This window comes from Panthera tigris, chromosome B1 (genome assembly GCF_018350195.1).
Source record: "Panthera tigris isolate Pti1 chromosome B1, P.tigris_Pti1_mat1.1, whole genome shotgun sequence".
NCBI classification, from domain to species: domain Eukaryota; kingdom Metazoa; phylum Chordata; class Mammalia; order Carnivora; family Felidae; genus Panthera; species Panthera tigris.
Window position 1 is genome coordinate 190,618,309 of NC_056663.1, and position 18,990 is coordinate 190,637,298.

The 18,990-nt window shown below is 47.3% G+C and overlaps 1 protein-coding gene across 1 annotated transcript in view; it reads left to right on the forward strand.

The window, feature by feature from the left end:
• Window positions 1-18,990, forward strand: part of FAM184B (family with sequence similarity 184 member B) — a 151,549-nt gene that overhangs the window by 122,200 nt on the left and 10,359 nt on the right. The window contains exons 9-12 of the mRNA XM_042984874.1: window positions 4,628-4,757; window positions 5,506-5,718; window positions 14,237-14,390; window positions 17,415-17,578. Of these exons, the coding sequence (XP_042840808.1) occupies window positions 4,628-4,757; window positions 5,506-5,718; window positions 14,237-14,390; window positions 17,415-17,578 (661 nt within the window). The remainder of the gene's footprint in view (window positions 1-4,627; window positions 4,758-5,505; window positions 5,719-14,236; window positions 14,391-17,414; window positions 17,579-18,990) is intronic.

Here is an 18,990-nt window from a genome sequence, read left to right on the forward strand (position 1 = left end):
GGAACAAGGAATGTTGTCAGGGCTGAAAGGTATGTCCTAATGCTAAAGGGGTCAATTCATCAGGAAGACATAACAATCCTAAATGTGTTTGACCTTAAAACACAGCTTCAAAAATAATGAAGCAAATAGTGAGAGAACTAAAGGGAAAAATCCAGTCGTAATTGGAGATTCATGTCCTAAAAAATATCGCTGCCTACCCCAAATTGCACAGATGTTCTGATTATGCTTTATAGTTTTATATTGTATATTTAGAGTTAATTTTTGTGAAGGAAGGGTCAAAGTTTATTATTTTCATATGTTTGTCCAGTTCCAACACCATTTGTTGAAAAAATTTTTCCTATCCCCACTGAATTGCCTCAGCACTTTTTTTTTAAGTTGATTTATTTATTTTGAGAGAGAGAGGGAGTGTGTGTGCGTGCATGCATGGGGGATGGGCAGAGAGAGAAGGAGAGAGAGAATCCCAAGCAGGTGCTGCACGGGCAGCACAGAGCCCGACTCAGGGCTTGATCCCACGGACTGTGAGATCATGACTGAGCGAAATCAAGAGCTGGATGCCCGATCTACTGAGCCACCCAGGTGCCCCAAATTGCCTCAGCACTTTTAGCAAAAATGAATCTAACCTCTTTGCATGCGTCTGTTTCCAACACTGCGTTATTTTTCATTGATCTATTTGTCTATCTGTGCATTGATACCATACAGTCTGTATTATTTTAGCTTCCTAATGTCTTGGAATCAGTGTAGCCTGCCTCTTCCAACTTTGCTCTTTAAGATTCTTTTTTCTTTTTCTAGGTCCTTCACCATTCCTCATCAGTAGTCAAAATAGCCTATTTATTTCTACAAATAAGGCTGTTAGGATTGTATTCTGGACTGAACTAAATCTATAGTACAGGGGCACCTGGGTAGCTCAGTGGGTTAAGCACCCAACTCCGGCTCAGGTCATGATCTTGCGGTTTGTAGGTTCAAGCTGCGCATCAGGCTCTGTGTCAGCTGAGAGCCTGGAATCTGCTTCGGATTCTGTGTCTCCCTCTTCTCTCTGTCCTTCCCCCATTTGTGTGCTTTCTCTCTCTCTCTCTCTCTCTCTCTCTCTCTCTCTCTCCTCTCAAAAAATGAATAAACATTAAAGGAAGAAAAAATTGGGGCACCTGGGTGGCTCAGTCGGTTAAGCGGCCGACTTCAGCTCAGGTCATGATCTCGCAGTCCGCAAGTTCGAGCCCCGCGTCGGGCTCTGTGCTGACAGCTCAGAGCCTGGAGCCTGTTTCGGATTCTGTGTCTCCCTCTCTCTGACCCTCCCCCGTTCATGCTCTGTCTCTCTCTGTCTCAAAAATAAATAAATGTTAAAAAAAAAAAATTTAAAGGAAGAAAAAATTTAAAAAATAAAAAAATAACTCAGTAGTTCACTTTAGAGTAGACTAACATCTTAACAACATGGAGTATTTCAATCACTATCATTCTGTCTGTAAATAAAGACATTTTTACTCTTCTTTTTCTCACCTGTAGCTCTTTTTCTTACTTTATAGGACTGGCCAGGACAATGTCAAGTAGTGAGAGCAGAATTTTTGCCTTGTTTCCAATCTTAGGAGGAAAGTGTTCAACATTTCACCATTAAGTATGTTTGCTGTAGTTTATCATAGATTATCTTTTTCAGGTTGAAGAACTTCCCTTCATTAGCCGTATCCCCCCAAATAAAGATGTGTCCTTTTTAAATTATCATTGAATTTGAAATAGGCAATTATTTTTTAGGACATGAAAACACTAATCATCCAAGAAAAAATTGATGAATTGGTCTTCATCAAAATTAAAATTTCTGCTCACTAGAAAAGTACTGTTAAGAAAATAAATATACAAGCTCAGAGAAGTTATCCAGTCTGTATCCAGAGTATATAATGACTTCCTATAAATCAATAATAGCAAAGATAAATATATTTGTAAGTGGATAAAATGCTTGAACAGACACTTCCATTAAAAAATTACAAGAAACAGGGACACCTGAGTGGCTCAGTTGGTTAAGCATCCAACTTTGGCTCAGGTCATGATCTCATGGTTCATGAGTTCAAGCCCCGAGTCAGGTTCTGTGCTGACAGCTCAGAGCCTGGAGCCTGCTTCAGATTCTGTGTCTCCCTCTGCCCTTTGGCCACTGGCACTCTGTCTCTTGCATTGTCCCAAAAATAAACAAACATTAAAAAAAATTTTTTTTTAATTACAAGAAACAGACACGTCCAAAAAAAAGTTCCATAAGCACATGACTATGTATTTCACATCAGAGTCATCAGGGAAATGCAACTTAAAGTTACAGTGAGATACCGTTTCACACCCACCAGAAAGACTAAAATGAAAAGGACCGAAGACCCAGAACATCGGCAACGATGTAGAGCAACTGAAGCTCTCGTACGTTGCTGGTGGGAGCATAACATGGCGCAGCCACCCCAGAAAACCATTCGATGGTTTTGTAAAAAGTTAGTCGTACGTCTACCAGCAATTCCCATCCTAGGTCTTGAAGCAAACGGAATGGAAACACAGATCCACGAAAATACTTGTACAGGAATATCTCTAGCAGCCTTATTCACAGTAGCCTGGAAATGTAAACGACTCAACATGTCTATCAGTAGGAAGATGGGTGAACAAATTGCGGCATATTCACATAATGAAACACCACTCATCCACGCAAGTGTGCCCCACTGATAGGCTCAACAATGTGGGTGAATCCTGGAGACACCGTGTTGAGGAGAAGAACCAGACAGAAGAACGCATACCATATGATTCCATGTGTGTGATGCTGAAGATTAGGAAAACGTATTCTGTAGTGATGGAAGTCAAAACACTGGCTACCTGTGAGTGGACATTGGCAAGAAGAGGGTGCAGGGGGAGCTTTGGAGTAATGAAAGTGTCCGATATTTGGATTGGAATGTTGGTTTTATGGTTGTATATACTTGTCAAAACTCATTGAATTGTAGACTTAAGATCTGTGAGTTTCACTATATGTAAATTTTATCTCGATAAGTCATTTCAGGGCACCTGGGTGGCTCAGTCGGTAGAGCGTCCGACTTCGGCTCAGGTCATGATCTCGCAGTTTGTGGGTTCGAGCCCCACGTTGGGCTCTGTGCTGACAGCTTGGAGCCTGGAGCTTGTTTCAGATTCTGTGTCTCCCTCTCTCTCTCTGCCCCTCCCCTGCTTCAGATTCTGTGTCTCCCTCTCTCTCTGCCCCTCCCCCACTTGTGCTCTGTCTCTCAAAAATCAATAAATGTAAAAAAAAAGTTTTAATAAATCATTTCAAAAATAATAGCTGAGCCCTGGGAGGAAGTCCAGTGTCCTCCTCAGGAGTCGTCAAGGTGAGCTAACCTGGTCCACATATCCAACGTGGTCACGTGGCTTCTCACTCTTGCTGGAGGCCTCTTCTCTGCTGATCCCCTTCTGACGGTCTCCTAATCCTTGGTTTGTTTCATACCCAGAGCTCAGACCCAGGAGGCTTCTGTTTGTTTCTCCTTCAAGGTAGTTTTCCTCAAAAGCTTAAAGGATTACCTAAAAGAAACAGAATGCAGAGAAAGAAACCTCTCTTTGCTAAGTGTTTGGTTAATTCTTTATATAATTCTTACTATGTGTCTGACATGGTTTTAAGTTTTTAAAAGATATTTACTCTATTAATCCTTACAACATTTCATGTGAATGTTACCATCACTAACCCCACATTACAGATGAGGAAATTTAGGCCCAGATAGTTTAAAGGCCTCACCCAACATCACATAACTGGTCCACAGTAGGACTAAATTTGACTCTGGGGAATCTGGTTCCAGTTCATGCTCTGAACCACATTGCTGTGCTGGTCTTGGCTTCCTGTCTTCCCTTTCGGGGGTCCCTGCTGACTATCTATCCCTTTACCCCCCAGCTTGTGCCCATGTTGCTGGGCCTCCCTGCCTCTGCCAAGCCAGAGTTCCCCCTTCTCAATGCCTTTCTTCCCAGATAAGGGCCCTCCCCTCTTAACCTCTGGTCCTCTGGCCTAATGTCCTTGCTGGAAGGAGAAAACTCCACCTACATCCTAGCAATCTCTGCAGAGATGCCCACGGCATGGCATTCTTTCACACTGCTACACAGGATAAATACTTAAAATCCCAGTTCACTGTCAGTTATATTTGAATTTCTCTGCTGGTTTAAAAGTTCAGCATTAAGTAAAGGAAGGTCTGCTCCAAAGACCTCCTTGAACATCTGTCCTGGAACAAGAAACTCCTGCAGCTCTAACCCAGCATCTTCTTGTTCGTCCTGTATATGTAAAGGCCTCTTTGCAATCCTCCTATGTATTCCTGGGACCGTCAATAAATGGTATGAGCATGCTTTGAAAAGTGTAAAGTGCTGTATTCAAGTAAAACATTATTATTTCTTTTTTTTTCATCTTCAGGAAGAGTTGTGAAATTAGGCCATAGAGACCTCTTTTTTGGAGCTCCCAAGGGCCCCATAAGTAACTCATAACTGAGAATTGTGATAACACTTAGAATTGTGTGTCAGGTTACTTTTTAAAGCCAAGGAAAATGTTTCTCACCCCACTCACTGCCGTGGCAGGTCCCCTCTCCCAGCCCGAGGTGGTCACGTCATTCTCCACCCAGGACTTTGTGTGATTTGAGCCTCTCTCTCTTCAAAGGATCAAAGTGCCCCTCAAGGAAGGAGATGGCCTGCAACCTCCACTGAGCTCTTTGCTGGAGGAGAAGGCACCCGACATCCAGCGTCTGCAGGAGGAGTGGCAAAGCCAGAAGGCCAGATTGCAAGCCCAGGTAGGACAGCCATGGGGGGGGGGGGGGGGTGTGCCCTCACTCTGAGGGAGACCCAGCCTCCTTCTCATCCCTACAGACAGCCTTGGAAATACATGCAAGGACTGATTCATGGGGAGGGCATTCCGGGTCAGGGCAAGGTGGGATTCTTGGCTTCATTCATTCATTCATTTATTCATTCATTCAACACATCCTGTGGCTCATGAGTACCTGCCATGAGCCAGGAACCCTTCTAGATGCTTGGGATACATCAGTGAACAAGTTAAACAAAAGTCCTGCATTACAGCGTTTATATTACAGTAGAGGAAGTGGGTACAGACTGTAAATACTAGACATACGAATTAAGTAAAGCTCATGGTGTATTAGAGGATGATAGGGTTTCAGGAAAAAGGAAAAGCAGAACACGATAAGAAGGATTGAGAGGCTATCTGGTGGTGGGCGGGAGGGGGGGTGTAATACTAAATGGGATTGTCAGAGAAGACTTCAGCGGTCCCCTCTTTGGTTTCTCTTGGATAGTTTACATCCCAACCCCCCTGCCCCTCTCACCTGGCATCTGTGACTCTAGCCAGGAAGCCCCGCGGAGACTGGCCATCCCCAGGTGTTTCAAGGTTACAGGTGCCCTCCTCAGAGTTCCCACAGATAAAGGAGGCTCAGCTGGTTTGAGATGCTCGGAACACTTATTTTTTTAAAAGTATCCCAGGAAGGGGGAGGGAGGGGAGCTAGCCTGAGGGCAGGATGCCCTGTCGGGCAGGTCTCCCAGATGCAGCAGGCTCTGGAGCAGTGCGCCAGCAGCTACCGGGAGGACCTGCAGGAGCTCAAGCAACTCTCCGACCACGAAAGGGAGAAGCTGCAGCACGAGCTCCAGGAGACCGTTCAGCAGAACCAGGCCATGAAAGCCCAGCTCGAGGCCTCCCACCAGCGAGCCTTGCGCCTGCTTGAGAAGGCCAAAAATCAAGAACTCAAGGTAAGGGTGATAGTTATGAAATCCACTATTTACTGAGCGCTCGCTATGCAAGCACCTGCTATGCACTACATGGGGTGCCTTTCCTTTTGTACATTATCTCCAATCCCCACATGAATCCTACAAGGTCACTGTTATCATGGCCCCTTTTTTCAGATGAAGAAAAAGGTTCAGAGAGATTTATTAACTTACTTAGGGTCACACGACTAGTAAGCAGCCAAGGAAGGATTCACACATGGGTTCTGTTGTGCTTCTTGTGCTGCTTCTCCTTATTCTCATGTGATCTTGATAACATGAGAACTACTTTCTTTATGACTTGGGCAATGTCGTGTGTGATGCATGCTGGGAGAGGCAGGCTTGGCCCAGAGGTAAAAACAGAGAGGACAGCTTGGAAAGTTGGGATGAGGTGGTCAGGCCCACGACAATGTGTAATCCAGCAGGAGCACTTTTCATCGATCTCCTACCTCCTGCTCTCTCAGGAGCTGAGTCTCCTACTATGTCACCTTGGTCTTCCTTGGTCATGGCAGTCTGCATGCACTAACGAATGACTTTTTTATATGATCAGATCTACTAAGTGAAGCTCCTTGAGGCAGGAGCCATCTGTATTTGTTCATCACTGATTCTTCACCTACTTCACAATGGTTGCTTAGTAAAGTGTCTCACTGAATTAAAGTCTCAAGTGGTTTTTTTTAAGTTTATTTATTTATTTTGAGAGACAGAGAGAAAGGATGGGTCGTGGAGGGGTGGACAGAAAGAATCCCAAGGAGGCTGTGCCCTGACAGTGCAGAGCCCAACACGGGCCCCAAACCCACCAACCATGAGTTCATGACCTGAGCCAAAGGAAACGCCTGGATAAACTAAGCCAGAGAGACTCTGAATTAGGAAATACCAGTCACAGAGGCTAGGGTGAGGCTTGGGTCTGAGAACAGGTGTAGGTGAGAATCTGTATACTGAGCCATTAGATAGACTGCTGCCACCTCTGTCCTGTCCCCAGAAGTGCATTCTGCTGCTCAGCTCCAGGAGGCAAGTAACTAGAACTTAGACCCCCTAAGTAGGAGACTGGAGAACCTTCTCTGGAGAAACTAAACCATCCTGGAGAAAAGACCTGTAGATTCTCACATTTGTGGGCTTCTGGTAAAATTGCTGGTTGGCCATCTGGTCAACCTCCAGAGGGTGCCCACCACCCAATGGGACCCTCTTCCAAGTAGCCTTCAGTGCTCCATCTTAAATGTGAAAGGACAGCTAAACTTTTTATGGAAGCCACTAACATGGAAGTGGAATCCAAGATTATGGAGGGAGAAAGAAAAGATGCAGAGGGGCACCTGGGTGGCTCAGTCAGTTAAGCCTCTGACTTCAGCTCAGGTCATGATCTCACAGTCTGTGAGTTCGAGCCCCGCGTCGGGCTCTGTGCTGACAGCTCAGAGCCTGGAACCCGCTTCAGATTCTGTGTCTCCCCCACTCTGTGCCCCTCCCCTGCTCATGCTCTGTCCCTCTCTGTCCCAAAAATAAGTAAAAACATTAAATAAAAAAAGTTTTTTAAAAAAGAAAAGATGCAGAAGAAATGGTTAATGCAGTCAGAAGAAAAAGAGGAAAAAAAGCTTCTGAGGATTGATCTCCTCAGAATTAAAAGATGATTTTGCATCTGTGAACAAGAACAAGAACGAGTGAACAAGAACAACATGCTATTTGTAAAGGAGGGGCAATTAGAGTAAGGAAGAGCTCTTTATATTATATATATACTGTCAGAATTTCTAAAAATCCAGAAACGATTTGAAATGTAAAAAATGAAGAAACTTTCTGGAAAGCAAAGATAGAAAGAACATGAAATGGATGATGGAGGAGAAGGAACAAGAAATGGAGAGACTAGACGTCAGCTGGGACCCTGATATCTGACAAATGGGAGCTCCAGAAAGAGATAATGGAGGGGAGAGCATTTTCAAAGACACAATGAAATCCTTAGACCTACATGAGAAGGACCCCTACCGAGGTTCTTCTTGAAATTTCAGGACACCAGGGAAACAGAAGCAATTCCAAAGCTTCTGATGCGGAAAAGCGATACCAGGCACAAAGTACTCGAATCAGAACGTCATCAGATATCTCCACAGCCAACACAAGAAGCCAGAAGCCAACGGGCGATTTTGAGAAATTTAATTAAAACTATTCATAAGTGTGAGAGTTGATTACAAATATTTACTGGGATATGAAGTATTAGGAAATTTACCTTCTGTTATCAATTTATTGCCTCTCTGCTCCCAGTTCATTCTTCAGTGCTTGTCCTGAAATTATGACCAGATTCTTGAAGCATTGCTCCTTTGCAGAGGGCTCAATGTTAAGCTTTGTCAGTAGAGGGCGCTGGAGGCACCTTGTAGGAGGAAAGAGGCTTCTCTTCCTGGTTCTTGCAGCTGTGTTTTTGCTTTGTTTCTGGCTTCATTTGCACAGTTGAACAGTGATGTGGCCGTGTGAGGACATCAGGTGTTACTCTGCCCCTGTGACCTCGCAGTGACCCCACAACCGTGGCCAGTGACTACCTTCCTGTGGCCTCCCCTTGTGGACACAACACACTCCAGCCCTCACGCGTACACACCCTGACTCTCCCTGGGATCCTGCCAATGTCCACTGTTGCCTACAGCCCAGAGATCGTTCTGTGCCAGCCTCCTGAGAAAAATACTGTCTGCTCTGGCCCTCATGCCTTCATGGTGCCCCCATGTCCTCTGAGCATCACCAACTGTGGCTCATCTGTGCCATGGAGGGTTGTTCCTGCTTGACCAACTCTGGCCTGGGCAGCCCAGTGATCTTCTCCCCCAGTGAGCTGCCAGCATGCCTTCTCCAACAAGGTCTGGACCCAAACTGGGGAAGGACTCCCGCCGTCCAAGTTATCCTTGTCTTGGGTGCTCTCTCTCAGCCTCAGGACACCTGGAGTTCTCTTTGCATCTCTAGAGTTACTCCCCTGTCATAGCGCAATAGTTCTTTATATTGAGCTTCTCCAACTTAAAATACCGTGTGGTTTCTGTCTCCTGTTGGACCCAGACTGGTATACCTTCCACGTACTTTTTCTTAGGAAGTTCCTTGAAGAGTGGCCTACAAAAAAAAAGGGAGCAAACCAAGGACGAGGGAATAAGAGAGATCTAGGATAGAGGAATCCAGTGTAGGAGAAGGAAAAGGGAGGAGCTCAGCTATGCTGCTGGCTGAGCCACAACCCAGTGTGGGCTGGAGCAAGAGGACGGAGGTCCCGGGAGAAGGGCTCTGGGGGAAAATAGAACTGACGGATTCTCTGATCAACTTGGCCATGTGGAAAGTCGTATTGGCAGTGTTTACACACACACACACGTGGGTTTTTGGAATTTTTTTCATGTTTATTATTTATTTTGAGAGAATGTGAGGCAGGGAAGGGCAGAGAGAGAGAGAGAGAGAGAGAGAGAGTCCCAAGAAGGCTCCATGCTGTCAGCGCAGAGCCTGACACGGGGTTCCTCTCATGAACCGCAAGACCATGACCTGAGCTGAAATCAAGAGTCGGATGCTCAGCCAATTGAGACACCAAGAGCCCCCCAACACACACCACACACACACACACACACACACACACACACACACATTTTACAAAGCTTTCAGATGTTATAGGAAGTTTTAGCCAAATATTCAAAGAAAGCTAAGCAACATTTTTTAAGCTTAGCAAAGAAAGCTAAGCAAGTTATTTTAATACAAGGAAAAAGAAAAAGTTGTGCAGGTAGGCTTTAATCATAATAGTTTATTTCACTTGGGAATGAACTGTATTTACTCATAATAATAAAGGTATTGAATTTATGTCACTATAATGAAAAAGTAATTTAATGAAATATGAGGAATGGAAGGGGGAGAGTGTATGAGACCTGAAATCCTCATCTACCCTAATGGGAAGATAATTCCTAATGTCTAAAACAACTAAGATGAAGCAGAATGGAGATTCTAGCCTGGTGATGGTGGTAAATCCCAGAAGAAGCAATGAGAAGAGTTGTCCTTGGTGGCCTCCAGAGAACAGAGGGCGGAGAGGAAAAGGAGGGTTCCAAGGTGCTGGTTTTCCTTACTTTTAATACTATTTAGCCCTTTATACTATGTGTATTCATTGCCCTGATAAAAATACAAAATAAGCTTTAACAAAAAAAGAAAAATGAAACAATGCATGTGGACTACTTGGCACTTGGTAGGTGTTCAAAAAATGTGAGTTCTCTTTCTTCTTTTACAAGAGCTCAGGTTGATGAGATCCTAGATTGTTAGTGGTGGGTAATTCTGGCCTTTGTGTTTTCCTGAACTTTACCCATTCAGTGCGCAGACCTTGACCCTTGATTTCAGGCAGAGGAAGCTGGGAGGCATGACCCACCGGTGGGGAGGAGAAGTTCCAGGGGCTTTGGTTGATTGGAAGAAGGAACATGTGAGGTCTGGCCTCAGGAGAGGGGGATATCCTGCAGTTCTTAGCTCCAGTCCCTGGAGACCCTGCAGGCTCACGGGGTCCTTGTTGCTGGCTCAAATATGATGATTCCAAAATGACACCAAGGAAATCAAGTTCCAGTTCTAATTAGAAATAGCAGATAGAGGGGCGCCTGGGTGGCTCAGTTGATTGTCAGACTTCAGCTCATGATCTTGCAGTTTGTGAGTTCAAGCCCCGCATCGGGCTGTCAGCACAGAGCTTGCTTTGGATCCTCTGCACCCCCCCCACTCTCTCTGCCCCTCCCCCACTTGCATGTTCTCTCCCTCTTTCTCTGTCTCAAAAATAAATAAACATTAAAAAAAAAGAATGAAATAGCAGATACATAGTCATTCCTGGGACAGGATAGTGATGAAGGGTGGGATGCATGCGTTCAAATCCTGGGTCTACCACTTATGAAGTGTGGGCTCAGGCAGTCACTCAGCTTCTTTGTGCCTCAGTTTGCTCATTTATCAAATAATAGCTAATAGGACCATTGAGAGCATCAAAAGAGATAATACATGTCAAGTACTTAGAACCATATGTGGCTAAGAGCTTGTCTTTGTCCATTCAGGCTGCTGTAACGGAATACCATGGACTGAGTGGCTTGTAAACAACAGAAATTTATTTCCCACAGTTCTGGAGGCTGGAAGTGCAAGACCAAGCACCTACTGGTTTAGTGTCTATTGAGAGCTCACTTTCTAGTTCACAGACACCTGTCTTGCTGTCACCTCACATGGGAGTAGGAGCAGGGAGCTTTTTAGGACGTCCTTTACAGGTGCAGTGATTTATGAGGGCTTCACCATCGTTGACCTAATCACCCCCAGAAGCTCCACCCCTAATACCATCATTTTGGGGATCAGGTTTCAACATATGAATTTGGGGGATGGGAGGTATAAACATCCTGTCTATAGCAGAGCTCAAGTTTTTGAAGATCCCCTGTCACCGCTCACTCATGATTCTGCAGTTACTTATTGAGCAGTGACCGCAAACTACCACGGTGCTGAGCTCCAGAGATTCCAAGATGATAACACACTCCTGTCTTTATGGAGCTCACCTCTAGGGGGAAAGGCAACCACTCAAACAGGCTGCTGCAATTCAGTGAGTTGGAGCTATGAGGCAGTTGCCCAAGGTATTTGGGGAGCACAGGGAAAGGAGACTTTACCCAGGATGGGGCACGGAAAGAATGATATTGTGATTTATAACAAGAAATATTATTTAGTCTTAGTCTCATTTCTGACACAGAGCTCCTAAAACTCTTGGAACTTCCTAAGTGATGAGAGCAGCTAAGGTGTCTTTTGTTATGTTAAGGAGGTGGCTTCTGGACCCCACCTGAGGGTTGGGGAGCTGGTGGCCAGGGGAACCAACCTTAGGATTGGAGGGTTGGAACTTTCAGTCCCACCCCTGACCTCTGGGGAGAGGCTGGAGATCCAATCAATCAAATGGCCAATGATTTAATTAATCATGTCTATGTGATGAACCCTCTTAGAAACCCAAAAGGAGGGGGGCTCAGAGAGCTTGCAGGTGGGTGAACACATCCAAGTACCAAAAAGGTGACACACCCCAGTTCCCTGGGAACAAAAGCTCCTGTGCTTGGGACCGTCCCAGACCTCTTCCTGCATATCTCTTCATCTGGCTGTTGATTCATATCCTTTAATATCCTTTGCAATAAATCGATAATCTAGTAAGTAAATGGGTTTCCTGAGTTCTGTGAGCCACTTTAACAAGTTAATCGAATTCAGGGAGGGGGTCATGGGAACCTCTGACTTATAGCTAGTTGGTCAGAAGCACAGGTAACAACCTAGTCTTGCAATAGTTACCTGAAAGGAGGGCGGTCTTGTGGGACTGAGCTCTCACCCCGTGGGACATGCTGCTGTCTCCGGGTAGATAGTGTCAGGACTGAGTTGAATTGTGGGACACTTGGGCTTCGATCATTGCTTGTTGGGGTAGGGAACCCACACCCCCCACCACCCACATACATTGTAATTGGTGTCAGAACCTTTGTAGAGAGACAGGGTGAAAATGGGCCTTTGGGGTGGCTCTAAACCGACCACAGCAAAAGCAGAGCAAACTTCCCATAGGTTTACTGGAGCAACTCACCAGGGATGAGGGTCCAGTTTTGATAAAAACCCTGGGTGCTAAACTTTGCTTAGTCCTCACTGCTAAGGGCTACTGCCCCCAGGCACCGAGGGCCTGGGTCACAGACTGAGAGACTTTGGCACTGTCTTGGGCAAGCCTTAGCTCATACTTCTCGGTTCCCATTTCCCTTGGGATAAAAATGCCACCAGTTGGAGTTCTCTGAGCCTTGCAGCAAGTGCAGGAGGAGGAAATATCAGAGTCTGAAAAGCAGGAGACTCTTCTTTCTTATTAAATAAACTCAGCACCGTTTGAGTTTCCCATGGGAGGAGTAAAACCGGTCCCGTTTCTAGGAAGCCAAAGGCACAAGTAAGCATCTGGAGGCCCCGCTGCATTCAGCTAGCTGCCTGGGGGGGGTGGGAGGTGGGAGGTGGTAGGGCTCAGTGCTCCCCAGCAGGAGCCTCCTGCCTTTGCTGAAACCCCATTTCTCATTGGGCCCAGGACCGCTGCCGCCCAAGGTTGCGATCCTGCCCCCAACTTTACCTGTCTGCAGTCAGGTCAGTCCCTGCAGCTGGCTCTTAAAAAGGGGGAGGGAGGCGATATTTGCCACATCTTTCCTGTGTGGCTTTCGAAAACCAGTCCATCTCCCCCAGCCTCAATTTCCTCATCTAAAAGGTGGGCTGTGTCTTAACTGGAATTCTCTGTTGTAAACAAACAAACAAACAAAAAATAAAAAACAGAAACTTAATACATTTCCTATCGCTGCTGTAACACATTGGTGGCTGAACACATCAAAGATTTATTACCTGACAGTTCTGGAGGTCAGGGTGTTGGCAGGAATGTGCTCCTTCTGAAAGCTCTCAGGGAGGATCTGTTTTCCTGCCTCTTGAGGCTTCTAGAGGCTGTCTGCTTTCCTTGGCTCCCGGCCCCTTCCTGCATCATCAAAGCCAGCAGCCTAGCATGGAACATCTTCCCATACCCGCCTCCCTTCCCCTCTCCCCCATCACCCTCCCAACTCCTCTTCCCCTCCCCTCCCCCTCTGCTTCCTCTTAGCACCTCTCCTCTCACTGGCTCTCCCGCCTCCCTCTGGTAAGGACCTTTAGGACCACATTGGACCCTCCCAGATAATTCGGGATAATCTCCCATTTCAGGATCCTTAACTAAATCACACCTGCACACTCCTTTTACATGTAAAGTAACATATTCACAGGGATTATTCCAGAGATTCCGGTAACATATTCCAGGGATTCCCACATGGACATTTCAGGGACCATTCATGGTTCCTACCCCAGAAACCACCTTGAGCTAGCTTTGCTGTGGAGAGATTTCTATTAAAGTTTACACAGCTGCTCATAGAACCCACTTTGGGTGTTTGATATATAAGAGAGTTTCAAAAAATGAATGTTGAGTAAAAGAATGACTGAATGAATGAAATAATTATAAATGAAGTGAGTAATAAAAGAATAAGTGAACCTAAAGGCAGAGACCCAGCCAGTTCCGAGGACCAGACTAGACCAGAGACTGAAGAAGCTATACGGGCCCCTCCTTCTGTCACTGCTGCTCTGCTCTGCACTCAGCCTTTGGCTGTCCTCGCACACAGCTCTCTGCACCTCTCTGGTCCTGGGGCAGGTGCGAGTGAGATGGTCACCTCACTCCTCCCGAGTGTGTTAAAACGAACCAACCAGTCAGTGTCTGTCTGTCTGTTTCTTGCTCGCTCTCTCCCTGGCCTCCTAACACAAAATTCCCAATGACTGGCTCCGGTTAGAACAGGTGTCCACTCTGGTCTAATCAGCTGTGGTTTGGGGTCAGGTTCACATGGCACAAAATGGCTGCTGGGGCCCAGCTGTCACTGTCATCCCAGATGGGTTGGGGAATGTCCTCTGTAGCCTGATAAGGCCTCCACCCAACAGTGGTGAGTGCTCTGTGGGCCCTGGTGCAGAGGCAGAACTTGGCAGAGGGGACAGGTCTCCCCTCCATTCCCACTTTCTCCCACTTTCCCCCCCGCAGGCCGCAGAGGAGCGCCTGAAGAAGGAAGCCAGCCACAGCCTGCAGGTCCAGCACCAGGCGCACCGGCTGGAGCTCCGGGCCCTGGAGGAAAAGGCCCGGCAGGCGCTCCAGGGAGAGCGGGAGAGGACGCAGGCTCAGCAGGCTCTCGTGTTAGGTATACGGCCAGCCAGCCGCCCCTGGGAGGGCCTGGCTACCCCGCCGAGTCCACGCGTGGACACCTGGGGCAAGATGGGGCCCGGGGGTCTGTGGGCACACAGGTCAGGGTGGGACACCGGGGTTGGGAGGCGGGTGTCACTGCCAGTCTCAGTTTCCTTTTCTGGAAAGTGGAGTCACAGTTGTCCCTACCTCATAGGGGCGTTGTGTGGACTTGAAGAGAGATTAAATATAAAGTGCCCAGCATACGACAGGAGCCCAGTGAATGCGGACTGTAGTGTAGGTTTTCTGCTACCCCAAAGCAGAGCGTTCCTGTGAAACGTGTCATGAGCCGAAATGGCAAAGAGCGAAGAAGCAATTACCATTAATTTAAATGGAAAAAATGTTGAGCGTTCCCAGTCCCCCCACATCACCTCTCTGAGGCTTTCCTCATATCGTAGGACACATCTGGCTAACGGATGGACACACTAGATGGAGAAACAGCCCAGATGCTCACAGACACCGCTCGGAGCCCCGGTGCTTGGGCCGGAGATGCTGGGTGTGGTTCTCGCGGAAGGCGCTGGGGGGCGCGCGCTGCCTCTGGACCTCTCGCTGCAAAATTAGCAGTGAACGCTGTTGTCGCTTTTCACTTTGTTATATAAAAATTAAAATCCTCTTCAGATTTCTCTGGGCTAGTGAAAATAGGTTCTAATGTAGGTGAACTTTAAGTTTTAAAAAAATTTTCAACGTTTATTTTTGAGAGACAGAAACAGGGCACGAACGGGGGAGGGGCAGAGAGAGAGAGGGAGGCGCAGAATCCTAAGCAGGCTCCAGGCTCTGAGCGGTCAGCACAGATCCTGATGCGGGGCATGAACTCACAAACTGTGAGATCATGACCTGAGCTGAAGTCGGATGCTTAACCGACTGAGCCAACCAGGCATCCCTGTAAGTGAACTTTTGAAAAGTAGAGGCACCTGTATTATCATCATCATCATTATTTATTAAGTATAACCAGATCGCTGAGCCTTCATGAGAGTTGCATGGGATTGCCTCAGCCTCTCATTTCCGTTCGGAAGATTCCTGAAAATCTGGGCAACTTACACCTCCAGACTCCTGTAGTTACTCTGCTTCCTTTGCCTGCCCGGCCCCCCATGATCCTCGGCATGAAACTCGCCTCCTCTTTCCACATCCAAAACCAGTCACACAAAGCATTCTGGAAGTTACCAGAAGCAGTAAAGATCTCCTGAGTCAAATCGTCTGGACTTGAAGCCCACTTCCAACACTCACTAGTTGTGTGACTTTGGGCAAGTTACTTACCTACGCTGTGCCTCAGTTGCTCATCTGTAAAATGGGAATAACAGCATCCACCTAGCGTGTTACACAGATGTGGCTGACCCTAGAAACTTCTGTTTTTGTAGATCAACTTTTCCCTCATTTTCTCATCTTCCTTCTCTCTTTTTTAAAAAATATTTTAATTTTATTTATTTATTTTGGGACAGACAGAGAGTGGGGGGGGAGGGGCAGAGAGAGAGGGAGAGAGAGAATCCCACGCAGGCTCCGCACTGTCAGCACAGAGCCTGATGCAGGGCTTGAACTCTTGAACCGTGAGATCAAGGCCTGAGCAGAAACCAAGAGTCAGATGCTTAACTGAGCCACCCAGGCGCCCGCCTTTCTCACTCTTAGGAGCAAGACAAATGCCTCCCCTTATTTCATGCCTAGCATTAAAGATCGTATTGGCCTTACTAAATATTTCTTTTCACACCCAGACGGGGGTCTCCTTAAGAGAATTTGGGAGAAGAGCATTTTCTTTACCTGTGTAAGTGAGTAAGATCTACCTGCTGCTTGGGTGAGCTTTCATTAGACAGCATGTCCCACTGACTGCACGTCAGCACATCCGCTCTATTTCTGGAGGAAGTGATGTGGGAAGCAGGCAGGAGAGAGAGAGAGAGAGAGAGAGAGAGAGAGAGATTCCCCAGTTAGTGTCCAGGTGGGACGTGCTAAAGTTAGCAGCATCTAAAAGAGGCAGATTACACAAGATAAGGCCCAGGGTGTACCATATGTCTCAGGTACACGACAAAATTCAGATCCGGTTGGGCACCCCTGGTGATTCCAGCACCTGACAGCAGCTGTCCCTGCTGCCTGTCCCCTGGCCCCTCTGATCCCACAATAGCCTGGTCCTTTCCTGGACAAAAGAGTCAGGAGAGACCCTGGGTACATGCCGGGATTCTCAACACAATCCCAGGAAGAAGGGGGTCGGTGGACTCTATAACAATGAGAGCGAATCACTGGCTTTATGAGTGGTATTGGGTGGGTGAGAGCACCTGCCACAACAGGGGGGTATTAGACATTCCTGGTCCCGATTAGCTACTGCACTGTATGAGACACACCTGACCTGCTGGTCAGTGTGTGAGGGGCAGGGAGTGTCCATCAGATTACCTGATACACTGGGGTGGAGACCCAGACATGCTGGACAGACAGGTGGATGGGTGTGGAGGGAGGGAGGGAGGGAGAAGGAGGCCAGGGGAGACAGTGGGTAATAAATGAGCCCACTGTAGTTATGCTTTGCTAAAGAGTTTTATTGCACATATTTTTGTGATAAGGGATTTCAAAATATTGCATTGGGTGTGGATTTTTTAAAGAAAATAAGCTGTAGAAATCACTATATTAAAATCCTAGTGGGGAAGAAAGATGATCAAGTAAAATTTTCAACATATCATCAGAATAACTAAGCTTTGCTGTGTTTGATATACTCTAACTTTCAGAGAAGTAAGTTTATGGGAAGTGTTTTGCAATGGATATGCTTTTACACTGTCATTAATTTCCACTCTAAACATCACTTGGTTATTTAACAAATGTGTGTGGAGTATTTGCCCTGTACTATCTTACGGGTATCTTACGGCTTACGGAATTATTGGAACGACGTTTCCAAAGTTAATTTGCAATAACTAAAATACAGAGTCTCGAAAGTCCGTAACAGGAAAGTATCAAACTTACTAGCCTTGAAAATCATCTTCTCTTTAAGAAATGACAGCCCTTCCTTCTGCAGAGTCCCTGAGGCAGGAGCTGTCGGAGCAGCGGGCCGCCTGCTCTGGGCACCAGAAAGACCTGGAGGTGCTGCAGGCCGAGCTGAGGGCTCTGGGCAGCTTGGGCAAGCCGCAGGCCACCGCCCAGTGTCCAGGGGACAGTGAGGACCACGCCGTCGCTGCAGAGGTCAGCACCCCCACTCTGCCCACACCGCACCCCTCTGGGAGCAGTGTCCAGGCTGCAGAGAGAAACTCATAAAGGAGGGGCCCCGGGTGCTCCCCATTCCCGTCTGAAATGGGGAAGAGCCTCGCTCCACGGTGCTGGGAGACACTCGATGGGCCTGTGGGCTCCCGTTTTGAAAAGCAGAACACAAGTTTTTCGTGCTGCGTGTTATTTTTAATGCAGATACAATAGCATTTCAGAGTGTCACTGCCTGAGAGGCCCTGGAGACAGACAGTCAGGGTCACTCCCTCAAATCTGCAGAGAATGCCTCAGAACACCTTTCCAGACAGACTCCCTGTCTGTCTGTTCCCATGAGTGGGAGCTGCCTTTTTGTCACTGAGGTTCAACACTGACTCTCTTTGAGCCTCGTAGTCAGACTTGGCCCATCAACCCCTTCCGGGTACATCCATATTCCCACATGGCTGGCAGTACAGTGACCTCCTAACAGCCCAGGCCTCTCTCCCCCCTCAGCCCACCATGCACTATATGGTGTCAGCTATTCATCTGTATAAAGGCTTCAGTGACTCCCTATTGCTATCAGAATGAGCTCCAAATGCCTAAGCCTGGCAAGGAAAAGCCTTCACCCACTGGCTGCACTTTGTATCTTCAGTCGTATCCCCTTCTGCTCTCAACGTGGGGTCTGCATCCTGCCTCTGGGCCTTTGCATGTGTCCACTCCCTGCTTGGGACACCGTCCTCCCTCAGTGCCCAGCTTACCCTCTGTGCCAGTGGTCTCCTCTCCAATTTTAGTATATGTGCTGCCGAAGTCAGCTCTAGGGGGCTCCCCTCCACACCTGGGACCCCACCAGTCTCTGAGTACTTCTGGTTATAGTTCAGCTGGCACTGGTGTCTACCGCATGGCCCTGTTAGGCAGCCAGCATATCATGCGTGTCCTTCATGGATGTTCTCAACTGGATTAGGAGTCTTTCGAGAATCAGCCACGTCTGCCTCATTTCATCCCTGCCCCCACTCAGCACTCTGCACGAAGTCTGCACATGGGAGAGTCTTCTCCAGGGTTTGTGGTGGCCAACAGTGGGTTCATGTCCCAGCCCTGCTGAAGATCGGGGGGACGTGGGCATCCTTTGCTCAGGATTGTGCCAGTACTGAGCACCTGAAGACAATCTGTGTTTAATGAGAAATTTAAATGATGACTCACAAGGAGCTCAGCCCAGTCAGTAAAGTCTAGCGTTCCCAGTAAGCGTTCCCAGACAGAGTGTGTCCCAGTAAGCATTCTAGATTGGTGGGAGCCACCCCTACCTATGGGAGGGGGCAGGAGAAATGTGGGGTCGTGACATCTGCAATGACAAACTCCCTCCCCAAGTGCTATGGATCCTTGGATGGGTGGGATGACACCCGGCCACCAGGTGCCAGCCTTCA